The sequence below is a fragment of the Sorex araneus genome, chromosome 3 (genome assembly GCF_027595985.1).
Source record: "Sorex araneus isolate mSorAra2 chromosome 3, mSorAra2.pri, whole genome shotgun sequence".
NCBI lineage: Eukaryota > Metazoa > Chordata > Mammalia > Eulipotyphla > Soricidae > Sorex > Sorex araneus.
Genome location: NC_073304.1, coordinates 1,670,742 through 1,697,885, shown reverse-complemented (window position 1 = coordinate 1,697,885; position 27,144 = coordinate 1,670,742). Strand labels below are relative to the sequence as shown.

General features: G+C 66.7%; 1 protein-coding gene and 1 long non-coding RNA gene across 2 annotated transcripts in view; one reads left to right on the top strand and one right to left on the bottom strand.

Annotated features, from left to right (window-relative positions):
• Positions 1-19,158, top strand: part of DYNC1H1 (dynein cytoplasmic 1 heavy chain 1) — a 48,800-nt gene extending 29,642 nt beyond the window's left edge. Inside the window, exons 29-78 of the mRNA XM_055133926.1 lie at positions 915-1,074; positions 1,154-1,397; positions 1,508-1,691; positions 1,804-2,016; positions 2,485-2,723; positions 2,825-2,981; positions 3,407-3,634; positions 3,714-3,944; positions 4,027-4,167; positions 4,256-4,489; positions 4,569-4,775; positions 5,075-5,196; positions 5,355-5,520; positions 5,603-5,766; positions 6,004-6,133; positions 7,055-7,188; positions 7,344-7,458; positions 7,564-7,725; positions 7,836-8,050; positions 8,124-8,328; positions 8,519-8,692; positions 8,763-8,882; positions 8,988-9,108; positions 10,163-10,358; positions 10,439-10,556; positions 10,625-10,840; positions 11,037-11,249; positions 11,326-11,453; positions 13,024-13,177; positions 13,789-13,935; positions 14,019-14,169; positions 14,268-14,521; positions 14,603-14,737; positions 14,815-14,909; positions 15,018-15,192; positions 15,268-15,343; positions 15,462-15,622; positions 15,715-15,826; positions 15,909-15,969; positions 16,050-16,173; positions 16,253-16,366; positions 16,544-16,714; positions 16,790-17,007; positions 17,089-17,192; positions 17,634-17,845; positions 17,923-18,076; positions 18,156-18,298; positions 18,373-18,541; positions 18,616-18,743; positions 18,827-19,158. Of these exons, the coding sequence (XP_054989901.1) occupies positions 915-1,074; positions 1,154-1,397; positions 1,508-1,691; positions 1,804-2,016; positions 2,485-2,723; positions 2,825-2,981; positions 3,407-3,634; positions 3,714-3,944; positions 4,027-4,167; positions 4,256-4,489; positions 4,569-4,775; positions 5,075-5,196; positions 5,355-5,520; positions 5,603-5,766; positions 6,004-6,133; positions 7,055-7,188; positions 7,344-7,458; positions 7,564-7,725; positions 7,836-8,050; positions 8,124-8,328; positions 8,519-8,692; positions 8,763-8,882; positions 8,988-9,108; positions 10,163-10,358; positions 10,439-10,556; positions 10,625-10,840; positions 11,037-11,249; positions 11,326-11,453; positions 13,024-13,177; positions 13,789-13,935; positions 14,019-14,169; positions 14,268-14,521; positions 14,603-14,737; positions 14,815-14,909; positions 15,018-15,192; positions 15,268-15,343; positions 15,462-15,622; positions 15,715-15,826; positions 15,909-15,969; positions 16,050-16,173; positions 16,253-16,366; positions 16,544-16,714; positions 16,790-17,007; positions 17,089-17,192; positions 17,634-17,845; positions 17,923-18,076; positions 18,156-18,298; positions 18,373-18,541; positions 18,616-18,743; positions 18,827-18,955 (8,124 nt within the window). The 3' untranslated portion in view covers positions 18,956-19,158. The remainder of the gene's footprint in view (positions 1-914; positions 1,075-1,153; positions 1,398-1,507; positions 1,692-1,803; positions 2,017-2,484; positions 2,724-2,824; positions 2,982-3,406; positions 3,635-3,713; positions 3,945-4,026; positions 4,168-4,255; positions 4,490-4,568; positions 4,776-5,074; positions 5,197-5,354; positions 5,521-5,602; positions 5,767-6,003; positions 6,134-7,054; positions 7,189-7,343; positions 7,459-7,563; positions 7,726-7,835; positions 8,051-8,123; positions 8,329-8,518; positions 8,693-8,762; positions 8,883-8,987; positions 9,109-10,162; positions 10,359-10,438; positions 10,557-10,624; positions 10,841-11,036; positions 11,250-11,325; positions 11,454-13,023; positions 13,178-13,788; positions 13,936-14,018; positions 14,170-14,267; positions 14,522-14,602; positions 14,738-14,814; positions 14,910-15,017; positions 15,193-15,267; positions 15,344-15,461; positions 15,623-15,714; positions 15,827-15,908; positions 15,970-16,049; positions 16,174-16,252; positions 16,367-16,543; positions 16,715-16,789; positions 17,008-17,088; positions 17,193-17,633; positions 17,846-17,922; positions 18,077-18,155; positions 18,299-18,372; positions 18,542-18,615; positions 18,744-18,826) is intronic.
• A 2,587-nt stretch (positions 19,159-21,745) lies between these two features.
• Positions 21,746-25,942, bottom strand: LOC129403276 (uncharacterized). Its single transcript, XR_008629099.1, has 3 exons — positions 25,876-25,942; positions 24,871-24,997; positions 21,746-21,874 (listed from the first exon to the last, which is right to left on the bottom strand). It is a non-coding gene; the product is annotated as an uncharacterized LOC129403276 (long non-coding RNA).
• Between the last annotated feature and the right edge of the window lie 1,202 nt (positions 25,943-27,144).

Below are 27,144 nucleotides of genomic sequence, written 5' to 3'. Positions count from 1 at the left end.
CCGCTTACGGTCCCCCTAGGCCCACCAGGAGTGACCCCTGAGATAAGCCCTGCGCACTGTTGGGTGTGGCCCAAAACAAGAAGCTCCTGGCCTGCTGGCTGGCAGGGTCAGCCGCCAACTGTTGCGTGGCGTCAGGCTGCACGGGCCCGACACCTCTAACGGGAGACACTGCCTGTCTTTCCTCCTCCTGGGTTGTGGCTGCCCCGCCCGGCAGTGCAGGAGGAGCTGGTATGGCCTTGTGCCAGGGACCAAGCCTGGGGCCTTACGTTCACGTGCCCGCCTGCCCTCCCGTTTTCCATGCCCTTTTTCTCAAGGGCGTTTCTCAGATGCTCGGTGCCCGTGATGGAGAGTAACTGGGCGGGCCTAGGACGGTAGTGCATGAGCTTCAGGGGCCCTGGTCCTTACTCAGACTTCCAGGATCACAGGTGGTCCCCTGAGCACTGCTGGGAGTCATTCCTGAGCACACACCTGCATTAGGCCCCTGAGCGTCGCCGGGTGTGTGCCCCAAAAGCCCCCTCCGGAAAGGAGGATGCAGAGAGGTCGAATGCTTGTGTCTCACACGGGCACCCCAAGGTCCCTGCACGCTACTGGGTGTGGCCCGGAAGTTTGGAAAGAAATAAATGTCTTGGGGTTTTGGTTTGGGGAATATCTCAAGCAGTGCTCAGGGGCCCCTGGGGTCAGTGCCACCACAGCGATTCTGGGGCCCTCTGAGCAGGCTCCCTGGCAGCTGGGAGACGTTCTCGATGGTGCAGTAACATGGCTGTGTCGAGGACGGTGTGGAGAGCTGGTGTGAGCTGCCCGCTGTGCTGGAAGGACGCCGGGTGGCCGCAGCCCCGTCACCCGCCTGCCACCGTGTGGTCAAGCAGCGGGACCGAGCCAGGCGGGATGACGGAGTCTCCTTCCTTCCTCTTCAGGCCATGGGGCGGATCTTCGTGGGGCTCTGCCAGGTGGGTGCCTGGGGCTGCTTCGACGAGTTCAACCGCCTGGAGGAGCGGATGCTGTCGGCCGTGTCCCAGCAGGTGCAGTGCATCCAGGAGGCGCTGCGCGAGCACTCCAACCCCAACTACGACAAGAGTAAGGCCCGGGGCGGGGCCGGCCGGGGAGGGGGCTTGTCTGGTCGGGTGCTGCCCTCTCACGGCCCCCCGCTTTCCAGCTGCCGCCCCCATCACCTGTGAGCTGCTGAACAAGCAGGTGAAGGTGAGCCCCGACATGGCCATCTTCATCACCATGAACCCCGGCTACGCGGGCAGGTCCAACCTGCCGGACAACCTGAAGAAGCTCTTCCGCAGCCTGGCCATGACCAAGCCCGACCGGCAGCTGATCGCGCAGGTCATGCTGTACTCGCAGGGCTTCCGCACGGCCGAGGTGCTGGCCAACAAGATCGTGCCCTTCTTCAAGTGAGTGCCGGGCCTCAGGGGCGCCTGCGGGGGGGGCGCGGGGGGCGGACTGGCTGTGCTGGGGGCTGGGCAGAGGCACGGCCCCCGTCTGAAGGGACCCTTCGCGCCAGGCTCTGCGACGAGCAGCTGTCGTCCCAGAGCCACTACGACTTCGGCCTCCGCGCCCTGAAGAGCGTGCTGGTGAGCGCGGGCAACGTGAAGCGGGAGCGGATCCAGAGGATCAAGCGGGAGAAGGAGGAGCGCGGCGAGGCGGTCGACGAGGGCGAGATCGCGGAGAACCTGCCTGAGCAGGAGGTGCGTGCGGCGCCGCCATCTGCCCGGGGCCACGGCGCGGGCCGATACGGGTCGGGAACCTTCTGGAACAGCGGCGTGCGCAGGCTCTCAGGCCCGGCCCGTCCCCACGCAGATCCTGATCCAGAGCGTGTGCGAGACCATGGTGCCCAAGCTGGTGGCCGAGGACATCCCGCTGCTCTTCAGCCTGCTGTCGGACGTGTTCCCTGGGGTCCAGTACCACCGGGGCGAGATGACGGCGCTGCGCGAGGAGCTGAAGAAGGTGTGTCAGGAGATGTACCTGACCTACGGCGACGGAGAGGAGGTCGGCGGCACGTGGGTGGAGAAGGTAAGGGCCGCCCGCCCAGAGCGCTGCTCCTCCGGTGGGCAGGGGCCCCCCCGCACCCCTGGGCCCACCAGGAGAGGCCCCAAACAGAACAAACCACAGCGCTAAAACAGGTGAAAGTGTAGGGTGTAGTTCCGTGTTCCTCGGCCTTCTCCGACCGCTCCGTGGCGCCCTCGGTCTGTCACGGCGGGGGCGCCGGGGACCTTCGACCCGGGTGAGACGCGCAGTGTCTCTGGAAATGCTGTGAGGACGCAGGAGGCGCTGGCTGCCTCCTGCTTAGAGACCGTTCGTGGAAAACCGTCGGGGCTCTGGGGGCTGAACCTGGCTCCCACGTGGGCCCGTCCGGCCGGTCTTAGGGAGGCTCCGCCCGACCCCAGGCCCCCAGCGGTCCCCACTGTCTGAGTCCCTGCTGGGTGCCCTGGGCGGCGGAGCGCCCCCGTCTGACGCGCTCACGGGCGCCGTCTCCCCCAGGTGCTGCAGCTCTACCAGATCACGCAGATCAATCACGGCCTCATGATGGTCGGGCCCTCGGGCAGCGGCAAGAGCATGGCCTGGCGCGTCCTGCTCAAGGCTCTGGAGAGGCTCGAGGGCGTGGAGGGCGTGGCTCACATCATTGACCCCAAGGCCATCAGCAAAGACCACCTGTACGGGACCCTGGACCCCAACACCAGGGAGTGGACGGACGGGCTCTTCACGCACGTCTTGAGGAAGTAAGTCCCGTCCACGGCCAGCGGGGCCTGGCGCTGCCCCTCCTGCTGCTCGGGTGCGAGGCCCGGGGCCCGCTGCTCACCGGGGCTGCGTGTGCCCGCAGGATCATCGACAACGTGCGCGGGGAGCTGCAGAAGCGCCAGTGGATCATCTTTGACGGCGACGTGGACCCCGAGTGGGTGGAGAACTTGAACTCTGTGCTGGACGACAACAAGCTTCTGACCCTGCCCAACGGGGAGCGCCTCAGCCTCCCGCCCAACGTGAGTGGCACCGGCTCGAGGCCGGCTTTCCCGTTCCCCGCGGCACTCGCGCCTGAGGCAGGGCTGGGGCTCGACTTCCGGGGACAGTGGCGGGTGACGTGCATGGTGGGCACAGCCCTGCTCGAGGAGAAGGCGAGCAGCATGAAGTGTGGGGCCGGGGTCAGCGGGCATGGGCCCGAGCAGCCGAGGGAGCCTTTTCTGGGGCCCGAGCAGCCGCGGGAGCCTTTTCTGGGGCCCTCGTTCCTCAGCTCCTTCCCAGGACAGCCAAGGCTCAGGGCGTCTCCCACGCTGTTCCCTGGGGGTGGCCCTCGCCCGTGTCCCCCGGGTGGGCGCCCCCGCGTCTGGGGAGCAGCCCCGGAGGCCGAGCTCTCGAGGGGCCCGCCGCACCCGCCCAGCCCGCGCACACAGGCCTGGTCCTCCCGCAGGTGCGGATCATGTTCGAGGTGCAGGACCTGAAGTACGCCACGCTGGCCACCGTGTCTCGCTGCGGCATGGTGTGGTTCAGCGAGGACGTGCTGAGCACCGACATGATCTTCAACAACTTCCTGGCGCGGCTGCGCAGCATCCCGCTGGACGAGGGCGAGGAGGAGGCCCAGCGCCGGCGCAAGGGCAAGGAGGACGAGGGCGAGGAGGCGGCGTCTCCCATGCTGCAGGTGCGGGGCGGGGCAGGGCCGCGCGGGGCACTCGCCGGGTGGGCCCACGGGTGCTGACGGGCGTCATGCCTCCCCGCAGATCCAGCGGGACGCGGCCACCATCCTGCAGCCGTACTTCACGTCCAATGGGCTGGTGACCAAGGCGCTGGAGCACGCCTTCAAGCTGGAGCACATCATGGACGCCACGCGGCTGCGCTGCCTGGGCGCCCTCTTCTCCATGCTGCACCAGGCCTGCCGCAACGTGGCGCAGTACAACGCCAACCACCCCGACTTCCCCATGCAGGTCGAGCAGCTGGAGCGCTACATCCAGGTGGGCACGCGGGCCCTTCCCGCCTGGGCCGGGGGCCGCCCGGGCCCTGCGCGCCGCCAGCCTGTGCTTCCTCCTCCCGCAGCGGTACCTGGTCTACGCCATCCTCTGGTCCCTGTGCGGGGACAGCCGGCTCAAGATGCGCGCGGAGCTGGGGGAGTACATCCGCAGAGTGACCACAGTGCCGCTGCCCGCCACCCCCAACGTCCCCATCATCGACTTCGAGGTAGGGCGCTCGGCCGTCTCGGGCCCCGGGAGGGCTGTTGGCCCACGGGGCGGGGCGGGCGCGGCTGAGGCGTGTGCGTTTCCTGCAGGTGTCCATCAGTGGGGAGTGGGCGCCCTGGCAGGCCAAGGTGCCCCAAATCGAAGTGGAGACGCACAAGGTGGCGGCTCCCGACGTGGTAGTGCCCACGCTGGACACCGTCCGCCACGAGGCCCTGCTCTACACCTGGCTGGCCGAGCACAAGCCGCTGGTGCTGTGCGGGCCCCCCGGCTCCGGCAAGACCATGACGCTCTTCAGCGCCCTCCGCGCCCTGCCCGACATGGAGGTGAGGGGCCGCCCGGGGCGCGGGGAGCCTCCGGGTGCAGGCGCGGAACCTGCATCTCCCCGGGTCCTCCCGCCCACAGGTCGTGGGCCTGAACTTCTCGAGCGCCACCACGCCTGAGCTCCTGCTGAAGACCTTCGACCACTACTGCGAGTACCGGCGCACGCCCAACGGGGTGGTGCTGGCGCCCGTGCAGCTGGGCAAGTGGCTCGTGCTCTTCTGCGACGAGATCAACCTGCCGGACATGGACAAATACGGCACGCAGAGGGTCATCTCCTTCATCAGACAGGTGGGCGCCTCCACGGGGCCCGGAGACACTCGGGCCCTCCCCGACCTGTATGTGCTCTCCGTGCTCTCGCTCTCCTCTCCCCCCATCTGCACGCGCGCACATGCACACACACACATTTTCCCTTTCTCCGTGATCTGTACTCTCTTTGTTTTCTTTCTCTCTTTCTCTCTCTCTCTCACACACCCCCCCCCCACACCCCACACAACCCCAAACCCACACACACGGTCTCTCTTCTCCCCCTGAGCACGGTGTACACACACGCGGTCTCTCTTCTCCCCCTGAGCTGTGTTTCCCCACAGATGGTGGAGCACGGAGGCTTCTACCGGACTTCCGACCAGACGTGGGTGAAGCTGGAGAGGATCCAGTTTGTCGGGGCCTGTAACCCCCCCACTGACCCTGGAAGAAAGCCGCTCTCGCACAGGTGACGGTGCTGCTTGCCCGGTCGCTCGCGGGGGCGGGCCAGCGGCCGTAGTTGGGTTCTCTCGGTGCCCCGCAGCTGTCCACGCCTCGCCCCGTTCAGGGGGCGGCCTGGGGCGGGGCGGGGCTGTCCTGCGGGCCCGCTGACCGCCGCCCCGACAGGTTCCTGCGCCACGTGCCGGTGGTGTACGTGGACTACCCCGGCCCCGCCTCGCTGACGCAGATCTACGGCACCTTCAACCGGGCCATGCTGCGGCTCATCCCGTCCCTGCGCACCTACGCCGAGCCGCTGACCGCCGCCATGGTCGAGTTCTACACCATGTCTCAGGTCTGCCGCCCTCCAGCTGCTCCGGCCTCTCGGCCTCGCCGTGTCCAGAGACGCTCAGGGCGGCTCTCGGTTTGCCCTGCAGGAGCGGTTCACGCAGGACACCCAGCCCCACTACATCTACTCGCCCCGGGAGATGACTCGGTGGGTGAGGGGCATCTTCGAGGCGCTGAGGCCCCTGGAGACTCTGCCGGTCGAGGGGCTCATCCGGATCTGGGCGCACGAAGCCCTGCGTCTCTTCCAGGACCGGTAAGGCCTCGGTCACGGTCCGCTCTGGGCGGGTCACCTTTGTTTCGGGGTCTTGAGATTCAGGGCCAGGCGTGGTTGGAACGCTGGTCGGGCACGGGCGGGAAAGCCCAGCAGACGACTGAACCTTTCAGGCAGGGCCTTCTCGCGGGTTCTCTTGGCTCTGACTTCACCCAAGTTCCCGCTAGCGCGGCAGCTGCCGGCCCGCGTGGTCCTGAGCGTGCCCCCCCCTTCCCGCAGCCTGGTGGAGGACGAGGAGCGCCGCTGGACGGACGAGAACATCGACATGGTCGCCCTGAAGCACTTCCCCAACATCGACAAGGAGAAGGCCATGAGCCGGCCCATCCTCTACAGCAACTGGCTGTCCAAGGTGAGGCACGCATGGCAGCCGGGCTCGAGCCCCAGACCCACGTGGTCCCCTGAGCACCACCAGCTCTCACCCAAAATCAAACAAAAAAAGAGCAGTAGGGAAATAAGCCAGAGGCTGGGGCGCAGGCTGTCAGGGCGAGCCCGGCCCCCGCAGCTCGCCCCAGGAAACATTGTGTGGCCCCAAAATGGAGACACACTTTTCTAAGTGGGTGTGGGGTGCTGGCTGCCGTGTGGGCCCCACCCCCGGGGCCCATCCTGAGGAGTACGGGACGCTGTGGGCCAGCAAGGGCTGCTCACGTCAGAGAGTCCGGACTCCTAACACCTCGTCCCTCCCTGCCCCTTCTCTCTGGGACGCCAGCGCTCTTTGGGTGTGTGCTGGGAAGCCAGGCTGGGGCCTGACCTCTCGGTGCCGTCCTGGCGGGGCCCGTGGGCTCACCAGCTTTGTGGCCAGCACCTGGGTGGGCCTTGAGCTCCCGGAACATATTTAGCAATATTCAGTCAGCCCTTTCTCCTGCAGGTCGGTTTGTGCTTCCCCGGATGGTCACTGTTCCCAGTGCTGTTTGTTCTCTGGGAGTGCTCTCTGCCTTGTGCTCGGTTACTCTGTCCCGGAGTTCTCTGTGTGCTCTGACTGCGGGTCTCTCCTCGTGTGCTGTCTGCTGTGCTGCCACAGTGTCCCGTGTAGTCTGTCTGGCCTGTAGTGACGCCATCATTTTGTTTGGGGGCTGTACCCACTAGTGTTCTCGGGGGATCTCCTGGCTCAGCGTTCGGGGTGCTCCCAAGGTGCCAGTGATGGAACTGGTGCTCCCCTGTGGTACTCACTCCAGCCCCTTGATCTCGGTCCCGGGCAGTTCCTCAGCTTGTTACGGTATTGGCGCATCAGTGATTCCTCCCCAGTCGCTGAAGCCGGGCCTTTCCCCTGCAGGATTACATCCCGGTGGACCAGGAGGAGTTGAGAGATTATGTCAAAGCGCGACTGAAAGTCTTCTACGAAGAAGAACTCGACGTGCCCCTTGTCCTGTTCAATGAAGTGCTAGACCACGTGCTCAGGATCGACCGGTAGGAACCACGGCGGGGGCGGGGCACAGTCACAAGCCTTGTGCTGTTCTCCCGAGTGACCATCTAGCCCGGGACCCCTGAGCGTGTGGACAGGGCTGGGTCTCAGACCCACTCGGCAAACGGAAGCGTGACCTGCTGCCCTCCCGGTGTTCCAGGATATTCCGGCAGCCCCAGGGGCACTTGCTTCTGATCGGCGTCAGCGGGGCGGGGAAGACCACGCTGTCGCGCTTCGTGGCCTGGATGAACGGGCTGAGTGTGTACCAGATCAAGGTGGGTCTGCGCGCCCGGCGCCCTCGGTGTGCCGGCCTCACCGCGCCCGGCGCCCTCGCTGTGCCTGCCGCCCGGTGTGCCGGCCTCACCGCGCCCGCTCCATAGGTGCACCGGAAGTACACAGGCGAGGACTTCGACGAGGACCTCCGGGTGGTGCTGCGGCGCTCCGGCTGCAAGAACGAGAAGATCGCCTTCATCATGGACGAGTCCAACGTGCTGGACTCGGGGTTCCTGGAGCGGATGAACACGCTTCTGGCCAACGGAGAGGTGACGGCGCTGGCACCGCGTGGCACGCGGGGTGTGGTGGGCAGAGGTGCCGGGCGCCAGCGGGGTGGCGGCGGCAGTGGCCCAGGGAGTGTCGCCGTCTCCCTGCCCAGGTCCCGGGGCTGTTCGAGGGCGACGAGTACGCCACCCTGATGACGCAGTGCAAGGAGGGCGCCCAGAAGGAGGGCCTGATGCTGGACTCGCACGAGGAGCTCTACAGGTGGTTCACCAGCCAGGTCATCCGCAACCTGCACGTGGTCTTCACCATGAACCCGTCCTCCGAGGGCCTCAAGGACCGGGCCGCCACCTCCCCGGCCCTCTTCAACAGGTGCGCCCCCTCCCCGGCCCCGGGCGCGCCCTGGCCGCGGGGCAGCCGGGCTGAGCTCCGGCGTCTCCCTCAGGTGCGTGCTGAACTGGTTCGGGGACTGGTCCACTGAGGCGCTCTACCAGGTGGGCAAGGAGTTCACCAGCAAGATGGACCTGGAGAAGCCCAACTACGTGGTGCCCGACTACATGCCCGTGGTGTACGACAAGCTGCCCCAGCCGCCCTCGCACCGGGAAGCCATCGTCAACAGCTGCGTGTTTGTGCACCAGACGCTGCACCAGGTGGGTCTGCCAGACGCTCGGCCCCTCCCGCCCCGCCAGCACCCTGCTGGCCTCGTCTCCGAGCTGCCCGCTGTCTCGGGAGACGTCAGAGCCCGGCCAGTGTGTCCCCACCCAAGGGCCGCCCGCTCCTCCCCGCGCTCGGGCAGAGCCGCTGGGAGCAGGGCAGTGGCATGGCGACTCTTCTCTGAAGGCTAACGCCCGGCTGGCCAAGCGCGGAGGCAGGACGATGGCCATCACGCCTCGCCACTACCTGGACTTTATCAACCACTACGCCAACCTCTTCCACGAGAAGCGCAGCGAGCTGGAGGAGCAGCAGATGCACCTGAACGTCGGCCTCCGCAAGATCAAGGAGACTGTGGACCAGGTACCCTGCGCCGGCCGGGAGGGCCTCGCCCGCCCGCGCGCCCGCCCTCGGCTGACCAGTCTGTCCCTAGGTGGAGGAGCTGCGCCGCGACCTGCGGATCAAGAGCCAGGAGCTGGAGGTCAAGAACGCGGCCGCCAACGACAAGCTGAAGAAGATGGTGAAGGACCAGCAGGAGGCGGAGAAGAAGAAGGTGCCTGCCTCGGGCGGGCTGCAGCTGGGCGAGGGGCCGAGGGAGGGCTGCGGCTGGGCAAGGGGCCGCAGGTGGGCCCCACTGAGCGCCCCTCCCTCGCTCCAGGTCATGAGCCAGGAGATCCAGGAGCAGCTGCACAAGCAGCAGGAGGTCATCGCAGACAAGCAGATGAGCGTCAAGGAGGACCTGGACAAGGTGGAGCCGGCCGTCATCGAGGCGCAGAATGGTGGGTGCCGCTGCCCAGCCGGCCCGAGCCCCGAGAAACGGGGACAGAGCAGTGGGACGGGCGCTTTGCTTGGGGCCTGGGGAGAGAAGATTAGCTCTGTTCTGGCGGTTCAGGTCAGCTTTATACTGATTCGGTTTGTGGGCTTTGACTTTGGGGTTGTTTCAAATTTGATTTTGCGGGGGGGGTATTTGGTTGGTTTCTGGGAAATACTCAGCGATGCTCAGGGGTAACTCCTGGCTCAGCACTCAAGACTCCCTCCTGGTGGTGCTCGGGCCATATGGGATGCCGGGGATCGAACCTGCATTTGCATTGGCTGCATGCAGGGCAAGAGCCCACCTGCTGTACTGTCACTCCAGCCCATTTGTGTTTTTCTAATGTAGGGCACCTGGGGGTACCCAGGAGGCCCCTCGCTGAGACTGGTGTGACCGTGCAGTGCCGGGGTCAGACGCGGGCGGGCCTCGCTCGGGTTTTGCAGGCTAGAGCATTTCAGGGGAGTCTGGAGTACCACACGTGCAGTCGCCGTGTGTCTGGACACACCTGAGGGCTGGAAAGAGCACGAGCTTCCCAGGAATCAGCCCGGGCCAAGCCCAGTCGCCCGAGGGCTGCGGAGCCTGGCTCCCCCCGGGTCCCCGCCAAGGGTTCAGGCGCTACCTTGCACTCAGCTCCAGGCCTCTTCTTAGCTGGTGGTTTTATCGTAGCTGACTGAAAGTGTCCGTGTAAATCACGTGTAAACGCACACACGGGCCAGGCAGCAGCTCCGTGGCTGGAGCACTCTGCATGCGGGCATCGCAGGACTCCATCCCTGTCCCTGCGCTCGGAGTAGCCCCAGGGCCCTGCTGGGTGTGGCCGCGGCCAAGACCCAACACACTGACTGGGAGGCGCAGGGCGGGCTTGGGGACGGGCCACACGGGCTCTGCTCTCGGCCCGGCACGAAGTGCTCCCATCTGCAGGGAGGAAAGGGTGGGAGACAGAAGGGGGCGTGGGTGAGGTCAGTACCCAGGGCCAGCCGTGGGAGCCAGGGCAGAGTGGGCACCCAGCCGCCCTTCCCGCGCAGCCGTGAAGTCCATCAAGAAGCAGCACCTGGTGGAGGTGCGCTCCATGGCCAACCCGCCTGCGGCCGTGAAGCTGGCGCTCGAGTCCATCTGCCTGCTGCTGGGCGAGAGCACCACGGACTGGAAGCAGATCCGCTCCATCATCATGCGCGAGAACTTCATCCCCACCATCGTCAACTTCTCTGCCGAGGAGATCAGGTGAGGCGGCGGCGGGCGGGCCCGGCCCAGGCTTCCCGGAGCCGCGGCCGCGCCGACTCACGCCGGCCCGTCTCTCGCAGCGATGCCATTCGGGAGAAGATGAAGAAGAACTACATGTCCAACCCCAGCTACAACTACGAGATCGTGAACCGGGCATCGCTGGCCTGCGGCCCCATGGTGAAGTGGGCCATCGCGCAGGTGAGCGCCGCGGCCCGGGTGCGGGGCGGCCCGCGCGTCCGGAGCTGAGTCCCAGCCTGTCCCCGCAGCTCAACTACGCGGACATGCTGAAGCGCGTGGAGCCGCTGCGCAATGAGCTGCAGAAGCTGGAGGACGACGCCAAGGACAACCAGCAGAAGGCCAACGAGGTGGAGCAGATGATCCGCGACCTGGAGGCCAGCATCGCGCGCTACAAGGAGGAGTACGCCGTGCTCATCTCCGAGGCCCAGGCCATCAAGGCCGACCTCGCCGCCGTGGAGGCCAAAGTAAGGGGCCCGGGCGCTCGCTGCCCCCCGGACGCCCACCAGGCTCCTCAGGCCCGGCCATTCTGTGGCCACTCCCCGGCCTGACCTGCCCCAGACTGTTCAGGTGGCCGCCGGGCCCTTGACACCGAGGGAGGTGGGGGACACGGGTGGTGCTGATCCCGGTCGTGCTGACCAAGCCCGTCTGGGCCCCGCCCAGGTGAACCGGAGCACAGCCCTTCTCAAGAGCCTGTCCGCTGAGCGGGAGCGATGGGAGAAGACCAGCGAGACCTTCAAGAACCAGATGTCCACCATCGCCGGGGACTGCCTGCTGTCCGCCGCCTTCATCGCCTACGCCGGCTACTTCGACCAGCAGATGCGGCAGAACTTGTTCACCACCTGGTCCCACCACCTGCAGCAAGCCAACATCCAGGTAGGCCCCCGCCCGTCTGCTGGCAGGGCCAGGCCCCGGGAGCGGCCCGGGTCTCACCCGCTCCCCCACCCCACAGTTCCGCACAGACATCGCCAGGACCGAGTACCTCTCCAACGCCGACGAGCGGCTGCGCTGGCAGGCCAGCTCGCTGCCTGCCGACGACCTGTGCACGGAGAACGCCATCATGCTCAAGCGCTTCAACAGGTGCAGCGGGCGGGTGGGCGGTGCCGGTGGGGTCTCTCACCCAGTCCCCCGAGCTCTGAGCTGTCCCCAGCTAGGGCAGTGCCGTGAGGGCCTAGGGGCCACTCCCGGGACAGGTAAGTGGCCTGGACCGTGGGTGCGCAGTGACCGAGCTCTCCGGCCCCGTGCCCTCTGCTTCCTTATCTGCAGTTTGGGGGTCACGCCTGGCCATCCTCAGGCCACTCATGGTGCTCAGGACCAGGTGGGGTGCCTGGGATCAAATGGGGGTCCGGCCTCATGCACACAGTTAGCACTGGGCTCTCTCAGTCCTGGGTGTTGGGGGTAGGGTCGGGCCTCAGGCCTGCTCTGGCAGCGGTGGGGGCGCCGCTCACAGCCCGAGGGAAGGAGGCGTGGGGCGTGAGGCCGCACAGGGGGCTTTGCCCTTGGCCGACCCTCCTGGGAATGCACTTGGTCCGCCCTGTCCCTGGGGGCCGTGAGCAGAGGGCAGCGCCCCCGTGATGGTGGACAGTGGGAGGGGTCCACGCTGCCCGGGCTGTGCTACGGGCCCTTCGCCACGAGCCCTGGTGTGACCTGAGTCCCCAGCAGTGGCCCCTGGCCCAGGTGGTCTGCAGAGGGAGGGCGTGACTTAGCGTGTAGACTGGTGTGAGCCCCAGCAGGGCGCACAGTCCCCCGCCCAGCCAGGATGGTTCCCGAGCAGAGCCAGAGGCGCCGAGCCCCCCGGCCCACCCAGATACCGTGCTCATTCTCTGGGCCCCGCACGCTCCCGGCACAGCCGCCCGGCTGCCTTGTCCTGGGGTGGAGGATGCACACACGGGGGGCGGGGCCTCGCGGGGAGGCGTGTGCTCTCGGTGTGCTCTCGGTGTGCTCTCAGTGTGCTCTCAGTGCTCTTTGCTTGGCCCTGCCTCTGGACCTCCGCTGCAGCCCCTGGGCCCTTGCCTCTGAGCTGTCTTCTGGCCCCTCGAAGACTCACTTGGGGGGCAGAGGGCTAGCACAGCGCGTAGGGCGCCTGCCTTGCACACGGCCAGCCGGGTTCAGTCCCTGCATCCCCTGGGGTTCCGAGCCCGCGAGGAGTGATTGCTGGGCACAGAGCCACGTGTGACCCCAAAACCAACGTCAGAAAAGACTTGTTTGGCCACCTGACTAGCCAACTGTTCCCTCCCGTGCCCGTTTCCTGCTTAGAAACGGTTCCTGTAGCATCACGCGCCCCACGGTCGGCGTAGCCCAGTGCTGCCCGTGGAAGCCGCCTGCGGTTAGTAGCAGCCCTGGCGGCCTCAGGGGCAAGCGACCAGAGGGACAGGACAGTGGTGGGCATTTGCCTTGCACGCGCCAACCCTGGTTGGATCCCTGGCACCCATATGGTCCCCCGAGCCCCACCAGGAGTGAGCCCCGAGCATCACCAAAAGCCAAAAGTCTGATCTCCCAGGTGTGTGCCGGGAGCAGGCACTGTGGCCACAAGGAGGGGTCTGTGGATGGAAGACGCTGGGGTCTGCATCAGAGGTCTGAGCCCTGGGCACTCTGGCCGTGTGAACAGCACCACGTGGAGAGGTTGACCCGCTCTCCTGTCCCCTCGCAGGTACCCGCTCATCATCGACCCCTCCGGACAGGCCACCGAGTTCATCATGAACGAGTACAAGGACCGCAAGATCACGCGCACCAGCTTCCTGGACGACGCCTTCAGGAAGAACCTGGAGAGCGCCCTGAGGTTCGGGAACCCGCTGCTGGTCCAGGTGTGTGCCGAGCCCCGGTGGGGCTGACGGCGCTGGAGGGGCAGTACTCTGGGGGCAGGAGGGGGCAGGACATCCTGTGCATGGGAGCAGAGGGTGCGTTGGCGGTGCTCCCCAGGCCTGGGGCACCTGTGGCCTCGCGCCCAGCGTGTGCTCAGTGACCTGAGCTGTGTCCGGCTGGCCCTTGAGAGCTTCATTTGGCCGAGACAAAGGGGTCAGGCACTTGCCTGTACCCGCATGGCCCCTTGGATCCTGCCTGGAGTGATCCCCAGCAGAGCCAGGAGTCAGCCCTGTGGGTGTGGCCCCCAAACAAACCAGGGGCCAGAGATGGGGGGGGGGGGACACTGCATGAGAGAGGCAGAGGAGGACACTGCATGAGAGAGGCAGGGGGGACACTGCATGAGAGAGGTGGGGGGGACACTGCATGCAGCCTGCTGGCAGGTGACCCTGCACTGACGGGAGTGACACCCCTCCCTCCGTGCAGACCGGGAGGGCTTGGCAGCGCAGGCTCCTGCCTCGCACTGGACACCGCCGCAGGGACAGTCCGTCAGTGGGCAGTGTGGGGGCTGTGGGTATGGCCCGGGACCCTGACCCGATGCTCGCTGTGTGCATAGGATGTGGAGAGCTACGACCCCGTGCTCAACCCCGTGCTGAACCGCGAGGTCCGGCGCACGGGTGGCCGCGTGCTCATCACCCTCGGCGACCAGGACATCGACTTGTCGCCGTCCTTTGTCATCTTCCTGTCCACCCGCGACCCCACCGTAAGGAGGCGGGCCCCGTGGAAGGCGGGCTCGGGCACGGGGGCCGTGCAGGGCGGAGCCGACCCGCGCTCTTCCCTCGGCAGGTGGAGTTCCCGCCTGACCTCTGCTCCCGGGTCACGTTCGTCAACTTCACGGTCACGCGCAGCAGCCTGCAGAGCCAGTGTCTGAACGAGGTGCTCAAGGCCGAGAGGCCCGATGTGGACGAGAAGCGCTCGGACCTCCTCAAGCTGCAGGGTGCGTCCGGGGCTGGGCGGGCGGCCGCGCCGGTGGCCCGGGTGCGGGCGGGCGGCCGCGAGGAGCGGGCGGGTGCCAAGCGTGTCCTGCCCCCGCAGGTGAGTTCCAGCTGCGGCTGCGGCAGCTGGAGAAGTCCCTGCTCCAGGCCCTGAACGAGGTGAAGGGGCGCATCCTGGACGACGACACCATCATAACCACCCTGGAGAACCTCAAGAGGGAGGCGGCCGAGGTGACGCGCAAGGTGGAGGAGACGGACATCGTGATGCAGGAGGTGGAGACGGTGTCGCAGCAGTACCTGCCGCTGTCCACGGCCTGCAGCAGCATCTACTTCACCATGGAGTCCCTGAAGCAGGTGGGCACGCCGGCCGGCCCCGCCCTGCCGCCCCGCGCGCCCCGCGCACGCGCCAGCGTCTCACGCCGCCCCTCGTTTCAGATCCACTTCCTGTACCAGTACTCGCTGCAGTTCTTCCTGGACATCTACCACAACGTCCTGTACGAGAACCCCAACCTGAAGGGCGTCACGGACCACACGCAGCGCCTCTGCGTCATCACCAAGGACCTCTTCCAGGTGCGTGCTACCCAGAGTCTCTGCCCGCGGGGCCTGGCTGCCTCCTGGAGTGACCGTCCCCCCAATCTCGAACCCAGGTGGCCTTCAATCGGGTGGCACGAGGCATGCTGCACCAGGACCACATCACCTTCGCCATGCTGCTGGCCAGGATCAAGCTCAAGGGCACCGCCGGGTGAGCCCGCCCCGCCCACGAGCTGCCCTGCCCCACGCCCCAGCCCCCTGCCCTTGTGGGAGGGGCCCAGAGGCGGCCCAGCGTCAGCTGCCCGGTCCCTCTCCCCAGGGAGCCCACCTACGACGCCGAGTTCCAGCACTTCCTGCGGGGGAAGGAGATCGTCCTGAGCGCAGGCTCCACGCCCAAGATCCAGGGCCTGTCGGTGGAGCAGGCCGAGGCCGTCGTGCGGCTGAGCTGCCTCCCGGCCTTCAAAGACCTGATCGCCAAGGTCCAGGCGGACGACGTGAGTGTCCCGGGTGCCCCAAGGGGCTGCTGCCGAGGCCTCCGCCCGGCGCCCACTCCCGCCCTCTCTCCACAGCAATTCGGCATCTGGCTGGAGAGCAGCTCCCCGGAGCAGACCGTGCCCTACCTCTGGAGCGAGGACACGCCTGCGAGTAAGCCCTCGCCGGGGACACTCGGGCGGCTGACGGACAGTGGACGCGGTGCCAGGGCCCCAGGGCATCTCCGGGCCGCTGCCCTGCCCGGCCGTGACCCGCTCTGGTCTCGTTGCAGCACCCATCGGGCAGGCCATCCACCGCCTGCTCCTGATTCAGGCTTTCCGCCCCGACCGCCTGCTGGCCATGGCCCACGTGTTCGTGTCCACCAACCTCGGCGAGTCCTTCATGTCCATCATGGAGCAGCCGCTGGACCTGACGCATATTGTGGACACGGAGGTGAGCGGGGCCTGCTCTGCCCTGCGGGGGCCTTCCTGCCCCTCGGGCGCGTCTGGGGGCGCTTACCCACACACGCACGTGTGCACTGACAGGTCAAGCCCAACACGCCCGTCCTCATGTGCTCCGTGCCCGGCTACGACGCCAGTGGTCATGTGGAGGACCTGGCCGCGGAGCAGAACACGCAGATCACCTCCATCGCCATCGGTGAGTGGTGCCGTGCCTCGGTGCTCCCGCGCACGGCCGGCCCCCGGGCATCCGCTGATGCTTATGTGCCTTATGCGACCAGGCTCGGCCGAGGGCTTCAACCAGGCGGATAAGGCGATCAACACGGCCGTGAAGTCGGGCAGGTGAGCGGCCGCCCCGAGCGCCCCGAGCGCGGAGTGGGGTGCGGGGGAGGCGAGTGTCGAGTCCCGCGTCTTGTCCGCAGGTGGGTGATGCTCAAGAACGTGCACCTGGCGCCAGGGTGGCTGATGCAGCTGGAGAAGAAGCTGCACTCACTGCAGCCGCACGCCTGCTTCCGGCTCTTCCTCACCATGGAGATCAACCCCAAGGTGGGCCTGGGGGCCGCGACACGGGCCGCGAGGGTGGGCTGAGCCTGCAGCCCCCGGTGCTCACGGAGCTGCCCCCCAGGTGCCCGTGAACCTTCTCCGAGCCGGCCGCATCTTCGTGTTCGAGCCGCCCCCGGGGGTGAAGGCCAACATGCTGAGGACGTTCAGCAGCATCCCCGTCTCCCGGATATGCAAGGTGGGGCCGGCGGCCTCCTGGCACCCCTTCCCCCGGGGGCACCACACGGGTGGGGCAGGGAGGCTCGCCTCAGCCAGAGCCCAGCCTTGCTCCCCGTCACTCCCTGCCCCTCCCCCAGCGCTCACGGCAGGCTGGGGCCTGCGGCTCTGCTGACCGCCTGGGCCCTCTCCCCCCCAGTCCCCCAACGAGCGTGCCCGCCTCTACTTCCTGCTGGCCTGGTTCCACGCCGTCATCCAGGAGCGCCTGCGCTACGCGCCCCTGGGCTGGTCCAAGAAGTACGAGTTTGGGGAGTCTGACCTGCGGTCAGCCTGCGACACCGTGGACACCTGGCTGGACGACACCGCCAAGGTGAGGGGGGCACGGTGAGTGGTGGCCCCTCGCGTCCCCCCGCCCCGCTGTGTGCAGACGAGCCTTTCCCCCCAGGGGAGGCAGAACATCTCGCCGGACAAGATCCCCTGGTCGGCGCTGAAGACGCTGATGGCGCAGTCCATCTACGGCGGCCGCGTGGACAACGAGTTCGACCAGCGGCTGCTCAACACCTTCCTGGAGCGGCTCTTCACCACCAGGAGCTTCGACAGCGAGTTCAAGCTGGCGTCCAAGGTGGACGGGCACAAGGACATTCAGATGCCAGACGGCATCAGGTAGGCGGGCGGGCGGGCGGGCGGGGAGGGGCCCGGCGGCCTCCGGGTGGCCCCCGTGACTCGCCCTCTGCTGCTTTACAGGCGGGAGGAGTTCGTGCAGTGGGTGGAGCTGCTGCCCGACGCGCAGACGCCGTCCTGGCTGGGGCTGCCCAACAACGCCGAGAGGGTCCTGCTCACCACCCAGGGTGGGTCTCGGGGCGCTGAGCCTTGCCCAGGGGCCACTCGGGGATTCTCGCCTGTCCAGTGCTCACCTATGGGGGGCTGCGGTGCTGGTGCTGCTCCCCAGTGATCCTTGGTTTCCAGGGCCGGGCCAGGCCTGCCCCAGCTGCTGTGCCACCCCCCCGGCGCAGAGCACCCAGTGGCTGCCTGGGCGAGGCTGGAGTCGGCATCCAGACAAACCCTCCAGAGATGGCACCGTGCCAGGGCACCCGCTGCACCGAAAGGTCTCCTGAGCACTGCAGTGTGTGCCAAAGTAGAGTCAAGTGATGATTTCAGGGCTTGGTGCTCTCGTCAGCACCCGTGTTCCGTCCTCGTGGCTTACTAACGGGTTACTCGGGGACGGTGCCGGGGTTCCTGGGCCTGCGGGGGCGCGGGGGGCGCCACTCGACACCCGCCTCTCCACCCAGGGGTGGACATGATCAGTAAGATGCTGAAGATGCAGATGCTGGAGGACGAGGACGACCTGGCCTACGCGGAGGCCGAGAAGAAGGCGCGCGCCGACTCCAGCGCCGACGGCCGCCCGGCCTGGATGCGGACCCTGCACACCACCGCCTGCAACTGGCTGCAGCTCATCCCGCAGACGCTCAGCCACCTCAAGCGCACGGTGGACAACATCAAGGTGAGCGCCCGCCCACCCGCCCACCGCCGCCCCTGCCCGGGCCCTGCGGCCCTCGCTGACACCTGCCGCGGGCCCAGGACCCGCTGTTCCGCTTCTTCGAGAGGGAGGTGAAGATGGGGGCCAAGCTGCTGCAGGACGTGCGCCAGGACCTGGCCGACGTGGTGCAGGTGTGCGAGGGCAGGAAGAAGCAGACCAACTACCTGCGCACGCTCATCAACGAGCTGGTGAAAGGTACCGGGCCCGTCCTCGCAGGCCCTTGGGACGGGGGCTGGTGCGGGGCCCACGCGGGCACTGAGGCGGGTTCCCGCAGGTATCCTGCCCCGGAGCTGGTCCCACTACACAGTGCCGGCCGGCATGACGGTCATCCAGTGGGTGTCGGACTTCAGCGAGCGGGTGAAGCAGCTGCAGAGCATCTCGCAGGCGGCCGCGTCGGGCGGCGCCAAGGAGCTGAAGGTGGGCTGGGGCGGGCGGGGCCCCAGGGGCGCGGTGTGGCCCCCAGGGACTGACCCCTCAGCTGCTCCCCGCAGAACATCCACGTGTGCCTGGGCGGGCTGTTCGTGCCGGAGGCCTACATCACGGCCACGCGGCAGTACGTGGCCCAGGCCAACAGCTGGTCCCTGGAGGAGCTCTGCCTGGAGGTGACCGTGACCACGTCTCAGGGCGCCACCCTGGACGCCTGCAGCTTTGGGGTCACAGGTGAGCCGGGCGCTCGCGGCGGGCCTGGAGGGGGGCGGGGGGGGCGGTGCTGGAGGCCGTGACTCTGTCCGCAGGGCTGAAGCTGCAGGGCGCCACCTGTGGCAACAACAAGCTGTCGCTGTCCAACGCCATCTCCACGGTGCTGCCGCTGACGCAGCTGCGCTGGGTGAAGCAGACCAACGCGGAGAAGAAGGCCAACGTGGTGAGCGGCGGCCCCAGCCCCCACGCACCAGGCTGCGGTGCCTGCGCACGCGGGCCACGGCCACGTCTCGACTCTCTCCCCAGGTGACGCTGCCCGTGTACCTGAACTTCACGCGAGCAGACCTCATCTTCACCGTGGACTTCGAGATCGCCACCAAGGAAGACCCGCGCAGCTTCTACGAACGCGGCGTGGCCGTGCTGTGCACAGAGTAGCCCCCGGCCCGGGGCGGCTGAGGGACGGTGGCCCAGTGTCGGAGGCTTGGCAAGTCGGGAGGGATGGTCAGAGGAAAGTCGTCAGGTTGTGGTTGGGGGAGCGCGGGGGCGTTGGAGCAGAGGGAGAGGGGGACGGCGTGAGCGCGGGGTCGAGGGTCTGTGCGTGGCTGGGTCTCGGAAATAAAACACTAAGCATGACCGCACCGACGCCGCTGTGTCTGCGGCCTGAGCACGCGCGGCGCGCAGGGACTCCGTCCGCTCGGCCTCGGCCTCTCCCCGCACGGGTCAGCCACGGGCAAGCCTCCTGGGCCTCGGGGCTGCTCCTGAATTGTCAGGCTTGAGTTCTAGAACGTTCCGTCAGGAGTCTAGGTGGGCCGTGAGCATGGGGCCCGTTTTAAATGTTCGCACCAGCAGGAACAGTAACAGCTCGAGCCTCTGTGCGGGGGGGGGGGGGGGCCTGCTCGGAGGCGAGCGGGAGAGAACCTGCAGGTGCCCCACACGCCCCGCCCACCAGGCCCCGAGCAGAGCCAGGCTGTCTCGGGCTCCACCCCGTCCCCGGAGACGGTTTGGCAGGAGAAACTGAGGCCGGAGTGGACCTGGGCGAGAGCCGGCAGAGCCGATGGCCTTCTTTATTGATCCCGGCGGGCAGGGCGGGCTGGCCTGGTCTGCACCCCACTTCCAGAGGCTCCTGAGGGAAGGCAGCAGCGCATGAGCAGCCTGGCCTCCGCGAGCTTCCCCGCCACTGCCAGAGCCCCTCAGGCCCCGGGACTCGGACTCCCCCCGGCCCGTCTGCAGCTGGACACGGTGAGGGTGACCCGGCCGGCAGAGGCTGGGAGGGGAGACGGGCTCGGGTGTGTCCCCCGGGGACTCCCCACGCCCCGAGAGACAGTAGAGCAGGCAGGGCCTTGCTTTACGCCAACCCAGGCTCAGTTCCAGCACCCCACCCGGTCCCCTGAGTACTAAGCCCTGAGCACCAACAGTGGCCTGAAATCAAAACAACAAAGCTCCCTGCCCAAAGGACAGCTGACACTCGGCCTGCCCTCGCCGCCGGGCCTCTCCCCCGGCTGCCCCCGGCCCTCACCCCTAGGCGGCCCGCGGCTTCTTCCTCTTCCTCCTCTCGGGCTCCACGAGCAGCAGCTCCAGCTTCCTCTTGCAGCGCGCCAGCTTGGGCCCCCTGTCCTTCTCGGCCCCGAGCTTGAGTGGTCGCGACACCCGGGGCGACACTCTGACCCGGCCCTGCGCGTGCCTGCCGCCATCGGAAGGCCCCTCCTCTCCCATCCCCGTGTCCGCTGGGGAGCCGCAGGCCACCCACCCCCGGTTCTCAGGGCCGCAGGCCTCCACTGGCTGCATGTCCACGTCGGCAACCTCGGAGGCGCCCCCAGCACTCCTGGGGACGGGGTCTGGACACTTGGCGCGGACAGGCTCTTCCGGGGTCCCCTCTGCACCCCGGGCCTTGGACGCAGGCACGACGCAGCTCGCTCCCCGCAGAGGGCCCGGGCTCCAGGTCAGAGGGCCCGGGGCATCGTCTGCCTCCCCGTCGGAAGGATCTAGAAACTGAGAACAGGATCCTCTGAGCCAGCCGCAAGGAGTGTCCCCACCTCACTGTGCACAGCCACCCCACCCACGCCTGAAGGGCAGTCGCGCCCCCACCATTCCTCAGAGGCACCGGCACCCCCTGCCAGGGCCCGAACCCACAGCACACCACCCGTGTGGGCCCCCGTGGGCCCCCTGGCCTCGGGCACCCTCCCCACGTGGCACCGGCAAGCAGCCTGGCACACCTGCCAAGTGGCAGCTCCGCAGCAGCGCCCGCACCGCAGGCCAGCTCTGGGGGGCTCTCGGGAGCCTGGGCACCCGCTCCCTTTCCTTGACACAGTTAATCCCCGGGGGGCGCTAGGAGAGGAGGCCAGTGCCTCGTCTCCAGGAACCGAGTTCCGGGCTCGGAGCTAGGCAAGAGTTGCTGGGATGGATTAGCGCGGGCACCCCACACTTGTGTCCCCGGAGACGCCCCTCGGTGTGACGTCTCGGGAGGGTGTGACCGGAGTTCCGAGGGCTGCGGTGCAGCTTTCACGCGGGGCCCCGGGTGGCCGGTGCTGCGAGGGGCAGAGTGACGGGACAGCAACACGAGCCGTGCACACGGCTGACCGGGCTCGGCTCCTGGCGCCTCCCGGGGAGATGGGACAGCGGGAAGGCACGTGCCTGGGGTGCAGCCGACCTAGCTTTGACCCCATACGTCCCCGAGCGCCCGGGAGTGATCGCTGAGTGCTGTGTGGTGTGGGCCCAGCAGCGAAAAGCAGGAAGGTGAAAACAGTCAGAATCTCGGTGGCCCGTGGGGCTGGGAGACGCATGGCAGGGGGGGTGTTTGCCCTGCGTGCGGCCATCCGGGGTTCCTCCCGCGCGGAGTGATTCTGAGCGTTGCAGGTGTGACCCGAAAAGAAAAAAGGCCTAAAGCCCAGGCGCGGTGCAGCCACGCCGGCCTGCCCCCCGCTGCAACTCACCTCTCTCCTGATCCCTTCAACAAAATTCTTGATGTGACCGGCCTGAAAGGAAAGACCGACTCCTGCGGCTCCTGCCGGCGGCACGGGCCCGTGGCTGGCCGGGACCCCACGGGAAGGACGGAAAGGGACGGGCCAGCCACCCCCTAGGCAGCTGTCGCCAGGACACGGCCAGTGACACCTGGGAGTGGGCGGAGCCAGACCACCCCTCACTACCTGGACAGGCGGGGCCCTTAGAAGTACCCCCGGGTGCAAGGGCAGTGGACGCTCGGGCCGGGAGGGAAGGGCGCCCGCCGCACCTTGACCCGACGGAGCGTGCTCCATGGCCGCCTCTGCAGGCCCGTCCTGGCGCTGGCGCTGGTGGCGCTGAAGGCTGCCCTGATGCAGTTGGGCCGGCCGTGCCGCAGGCCCGCCATGGCTCCCTGGCCTGCAACAGCGGGAGGGAGCCGGTCACGGCAGGAAGGAACCTGGCAGAGCTGGGGACCGTGTGGACAGAGAAGCTTGTGGCCGACGCGGGCTGGGGCTGCGGCGCCCTCAGACGGTGCTGGGCGCATCCTAAACAAGCCTCCACCCCCACAGCGTCAGGGGGTCCACACGTGTCTCCCTGTGAAACACTCCAGTCCCGAGAGACAAACCGGGGAGCTTACATGCGCGGCTCGGGTTGGGGGGGCCTCTGACCTGAGGCCCGGGCAGCGGCCCGGTAGAGATGCCGTCATAGCCCCACCGCGGGGGTACACTGGCTGTGACCTGCTAAGACTTTCCCAAACTGCTCCCCAGAACCCCAGCTTCGACCAGGAACGCAGCAGCTCTGAGGATGGGGGCTGTGCCCACCCACGCCGGGCAGGGGAGCAGAGTGTCCAGAAGAAACAATCTTGGTTGGGGCTGGAGCGATAGCACAGCGGGTAGGGCGTTTGCCTTGCACTCGGCCGACCCGGGTTTGACTCCCAGCATCCCATATGGTCCCTTGAGCACCACCAGGAGTAACCCCTGTGCATCACCAGGTGTGGCCCAAAAAAAGCAAAAGAAAAAAATCTTGCTTTTGGGAGGGGAAGGGTCTCCCCAGCAGTGCTTGGGGGCTTGTGGCCTTGCACCAATTCTCCGCTGGTAGAGCTCAGTGCAAGGGTCTGGGCTGCGCCACCCGTGCAGCTTGGAGACGGGCTCTGGGGGTCTGGAGCGCAGGGCGGCCTCCGGCGTCTGCTCTCCACCCCCTCGGCCTCCGCCCTCGGGCTGGCAGGGCTGTGAGGTGCCCACGGTGGAATGGCACAACCACAGGGCCAAGGTGAAGGGGTGCCCCTCCCTCCCCCACCTCTCCTTCGCATGTACTGGGGCCTTCGTGCACGGGGCTCCCCTCGCCCGCAGGTGCTGCTCCCGCTGGCTGCTCAGTGCCGGAAGCACCAGAGTGGAAGGCGCTCCCGGAGGAGCCTGACGCCTCATTTCTTCACGGCCTCACGAGGCGGGCAAGAGGGATGGCCCAGCAGGGAGGGCACTGGCTTTGCACATGGCAGACCCGGGTTCAATCCCCAGCACCCCAGATGGTCCCTGTGATCCCTGAGCACCGCTGGGTGTGGCCAAAACCCAGACAAGGGGACCTAGACTGTGGCCGTCTGCACAGCACCTCAGCATGGAGAAACAAGTTTGGGGGAGGGGGTGTCACACCAGGCGGTGCTCAGGGGTCACTCCTAGCTCTGCACTCAGGAATGATTCCTGGCAGTGCTCAGAGGGCCACAGAGATGCCGGGATCAAACCTGCACATGCAGGTCGGCCACATGCAAGGCAAATACTTTGTCCGCTGTACTATCGCTCCAGTCCACATTTTAATTTTTTTAAATCTAGCTAGCTCCTAAGTTACCGCCTAAGTGAACGCTGGGTGACCTTAACTCTAAGCGGATGTGAGCTGAGTATTTATTTTTGTTTTGGGGCCACACCCGGTGGTGCTCAGGGTTTGCTCCTGGCTCTGCAGCCAGACGTTACTCCCACCTGTCAGGCCCCTGAGATGAGTAAAAAGCTGCATAGGGGCCTGAGTGACAGCACAGCAGGCAGGTGGCTGACCTGGGTTCGATCCCCGCACCCCTGTGGTTCCCCTGGGCGTGGAGCCGGAGCCAGCCCCAATCACTGCCGGGTGTGGCTCCCAAACAGAAGTATCTGAATAGTCGCATTAAGCTTGGCACCTGCTGGATTTCATGCCCACCTCACCAGCACCACGGGCAAGCACGGCCCCGAAGCTCTGGAGCAGGGTGGGGGCCGGGGGACTCGGTGCACAGCCACACCTCCAGGTATCTGTCGGCCTGCCCCACCCCACGTGCCCACACCCTGGGCACCCCTCAGGACAGCGACTGGGCGGAGAGCCATGCGGGTGGGCAGCTTGTGGCTCGTGCCAGGCCACACTGCCCAAGGGCTGTGCCCACTGCACTCTCAACTGCCCTCACCAGCCTTTCTAGGGCGGGCCCAGGTGGGCACTGCAGGCACTCGCCGTGGGAGGCGGCTGGGTAACTGGGAGACAGGCTCAGAGCAGTGCCCACTGGCTGCCTCTGCCACTCCGCGCACGCCTGCCCCCACGGGCAGCGCCCCCACACTGGCATGCGGCAGCCTCCACGGTGGCTGGGGGCATGCAGCCGGGCACGATCCCGAGACTGAACACCCAGGGTATGTGCAGCCCCCGAGACGCTGCCTGGCAAGGCGCGGGCCGGACGCCGGAGCCCAGAGGCCTGATGAGCTGCTGGTCTCCCAGGCGCGGATGGCGTGTGGGAGGGAGGACGCGGCCGCGGAGAGGAGCCAGCGTAGAACTGAGCTGGTCGCTCATGCCCTGGTGACGTCAGCAGGCGTTTCAGTGGCCCCTCCTGCCCCCTCCGACATTCGGGCCCCGCAGGCTTCCCTGAACAAGCAATTTTACTTTCATTTCTTTGGGCTTGAAGGTCACCCCAGTTATGCTCGGGGCCGTTCCCGGCTTTGGTTCCATGCAGTGCCGGGGACCGTCTCTCCAGCCCGGGACAAGCCACTAGCCCAGGTTAGTCCAGGCCAGTGTGGTGGACCCCGAAATGTCTCCACCCCGAGCCCCAGAGAACGGGGGTTTGTGGGTGTCACCTGAGAGGAAACCGCCAGGATCTGGGGTCCCCCCAGAAGAGATTTGAGGCACTCGAGGAGACCCAGCAGGGCCCAGGGGCGTGGGGACCGGAAGCACTGCCCGCACAGCCTTCCCCGGGCTTGGGCCGGCCGGGCCGGCCTGTGAAACGCCCGTGGGACCGGGGCAGGCCCTGGCACCGCGAGGCCCCTGCACTGCTGGGGCACCCCTGGGGGCCACAGGCTCAGAGTGGCTCAGAGTGACACAAAAGAGGTGCCGCACCCGCTAACGGGGCGGAGCGAGGTGGCTCAGGGCAGGCCCCACGCCCCTCTCGGAGTCCCCGGGCCCGGGTCCTGGGGCCCTACCTGGAGGGGTGCTGGCCGCGGGCGGCAGAGCCGGGGGGTCCGGGTCGGGGGTCGGGCTCCAGGGCAGCCGGGCTCAGCAGATGGCGCTGGTCGGGGGACTCAGAGGCTTCGACCCCACGCGTGCAGCCTGGAGGAGGAACAGGGACCCGGGAACAGGGGACACTCCCCACGCCCGCGGGGAGGGCCAGAGGCCGGGCACACGTCCAGACGGGCCTGTGGCAGGGTGTCCCTCAGGGCTGGACTCGGGGGCTCTGGCTTGCCCAGCGGGCGCTCAGACCATCTGCCTCGACCAGGCCTGGCTTTGATTTTCTTTTTTCATTTGGGCCATGCCTACTACTCTGTGGGTACTCCGGGCTCAGTGCTCAGGGACCCATGTAGTGCCAGGACTGAACCCAGGCCTCCCACGTGCCCGAGGCTCCTCTCTCCAACCGAGGGCCCCGTGGCCACTCCCGGAAACTCGCCCGGCCTCGGGGTGCGGGGTGCTCCTCAGGCCTCGGCATCTCCTCAGTAACAGCTCGGTCACACAGTGGTGCTCGGAGCTGCTCACTCAGCCTCAGGCTCCTGACGACACTGGAGGGACCGTGCACAAGGACGAAGCACCCAGGCCTGTGAGCCACCTCTAGGCCCCAGCAGTGCTCAGGGGTTACTCTGGACTCTGCACCCCGAACTTCTGGCAGTGATCGGGAGACCATGTGGGATGCCGGGGCTCAAACCCGGGTCAGCCACATGCAAGGCAAATGCCCTCCCCCCTGCACTACCGCTCCAGCCTCACCAGCACTACATTTTTTTTACAAGTAGGAGGTCAGGACCACGCCCCTCAGTGCTCAGGAGTCCCCATGAGTGCTGGGACTTGAGCCAGAGCTGGCACCAGAGTCCCTGTACTGTCTCTGCCGCCTCGATTTAAAACATCATCATTATTATTGTTGCTATCTGGCACCACCCCCAGTCAGCCCCCGGGCTGTGGCTGGCTAGCCCCACACTGGGCGCTGCCCGCCCAGCCCTTACCTCAGACGGGTGCCTCAGCCTCTCGGGCGCGCCTGGGCTCCTGCCAGCAGCCATCAGATCACATCCTACGACCGGAAGGAAGCGCAGCCTGGGCAGCCTGCAGGCTCTCCCCGGGTTACATTTCAGGGAGGGGTCTGGGGCCACCCTCGCCAGTGCTCGAGGGCACCTCTTGGCTCAGTGACATGTGACATGGGGACTGCCTGGGTCAGTGGGAGGCCGGCGAACTCCCCAGCCCCCGGGGGCCCCTTTGAAATCACTATTTTTTTTTTAATTTTTGCTTTTTGGGTCACACCCAGCGATGCACAGGGGTCACTCCTGGCTCTGCACTCAGGAATCACTCCTGGCGGTGCTCAGGGGACCATATGGGATGCTGGGGATTGAACCCGGGTCGGCCGCGTGCAAGGCAAACGCCCTCCCCGCTGTGCTATCGCTCCAGCCCCTGAAATCACTCCTCCAGGGAGCAGAGTGGGGAAGGCTGGGCTCCATCCCCGTGGTCCTCCGAGCACACCCGGAGTGATCTTTGAGCACAGAGCCGGGAGTGAGCCCTGAGCACTGGGTGTCGCCCCTAAACAACAACGACAGTAATTAACCCCTTTCTCTCTATCTGGACAGTGTTTCTCACACCAGTATTTTTTGTTTTTTTGGTTCTGGCTCCCATATGTCCTTCCTGTGGCCACAAGCCCGTTCTACCCACTGGCCTCTAGTTTCAGACCACAGCTGCACTGACACGACTTTCGTCTATGGTGTCCTTGGGGTCTCCGGGACCAGACGCCTCCCCGCCACAGGGGGGATATGTCATCCCAGAGACGCTGCTTAAACGTTTCCAACTCATGACCACTTTGGGTCTGAGAATATTTTCACAGCCCGAGCATGGAAGAAAATACATTAGGTACCCAAATATATTTAATGATATAAATCGTTTCAAAGTTATTAATTTATTGAGGAAGTTTTTGGGCCCCAGCCTGCAAGTGCTCAGGATTCTGAGTTCAGAATCACTCCTGGAGGTGCTCAGGGGAGCATTTGGGGTGCGAGGAACAAACCTGGGCTGGCTGAGAGCCGGGCAGGAGCCTTACCCTCTGCACATTCCCAAGATTTCTATTTATTTTTCACTCTTAAAAATATTTATTTAGGGGCTGGAGCAATAGCACCACGGGTAGGGCATTTGCCTTGCACGCAGCCGACCGGGTTCGACTCCTCTGTCCCTCTCGGAGAGCCCTGCAAGCTACTGCGAGTATCCTGCCTGCACGGCAGAGGCTGGCAAGCTACCCA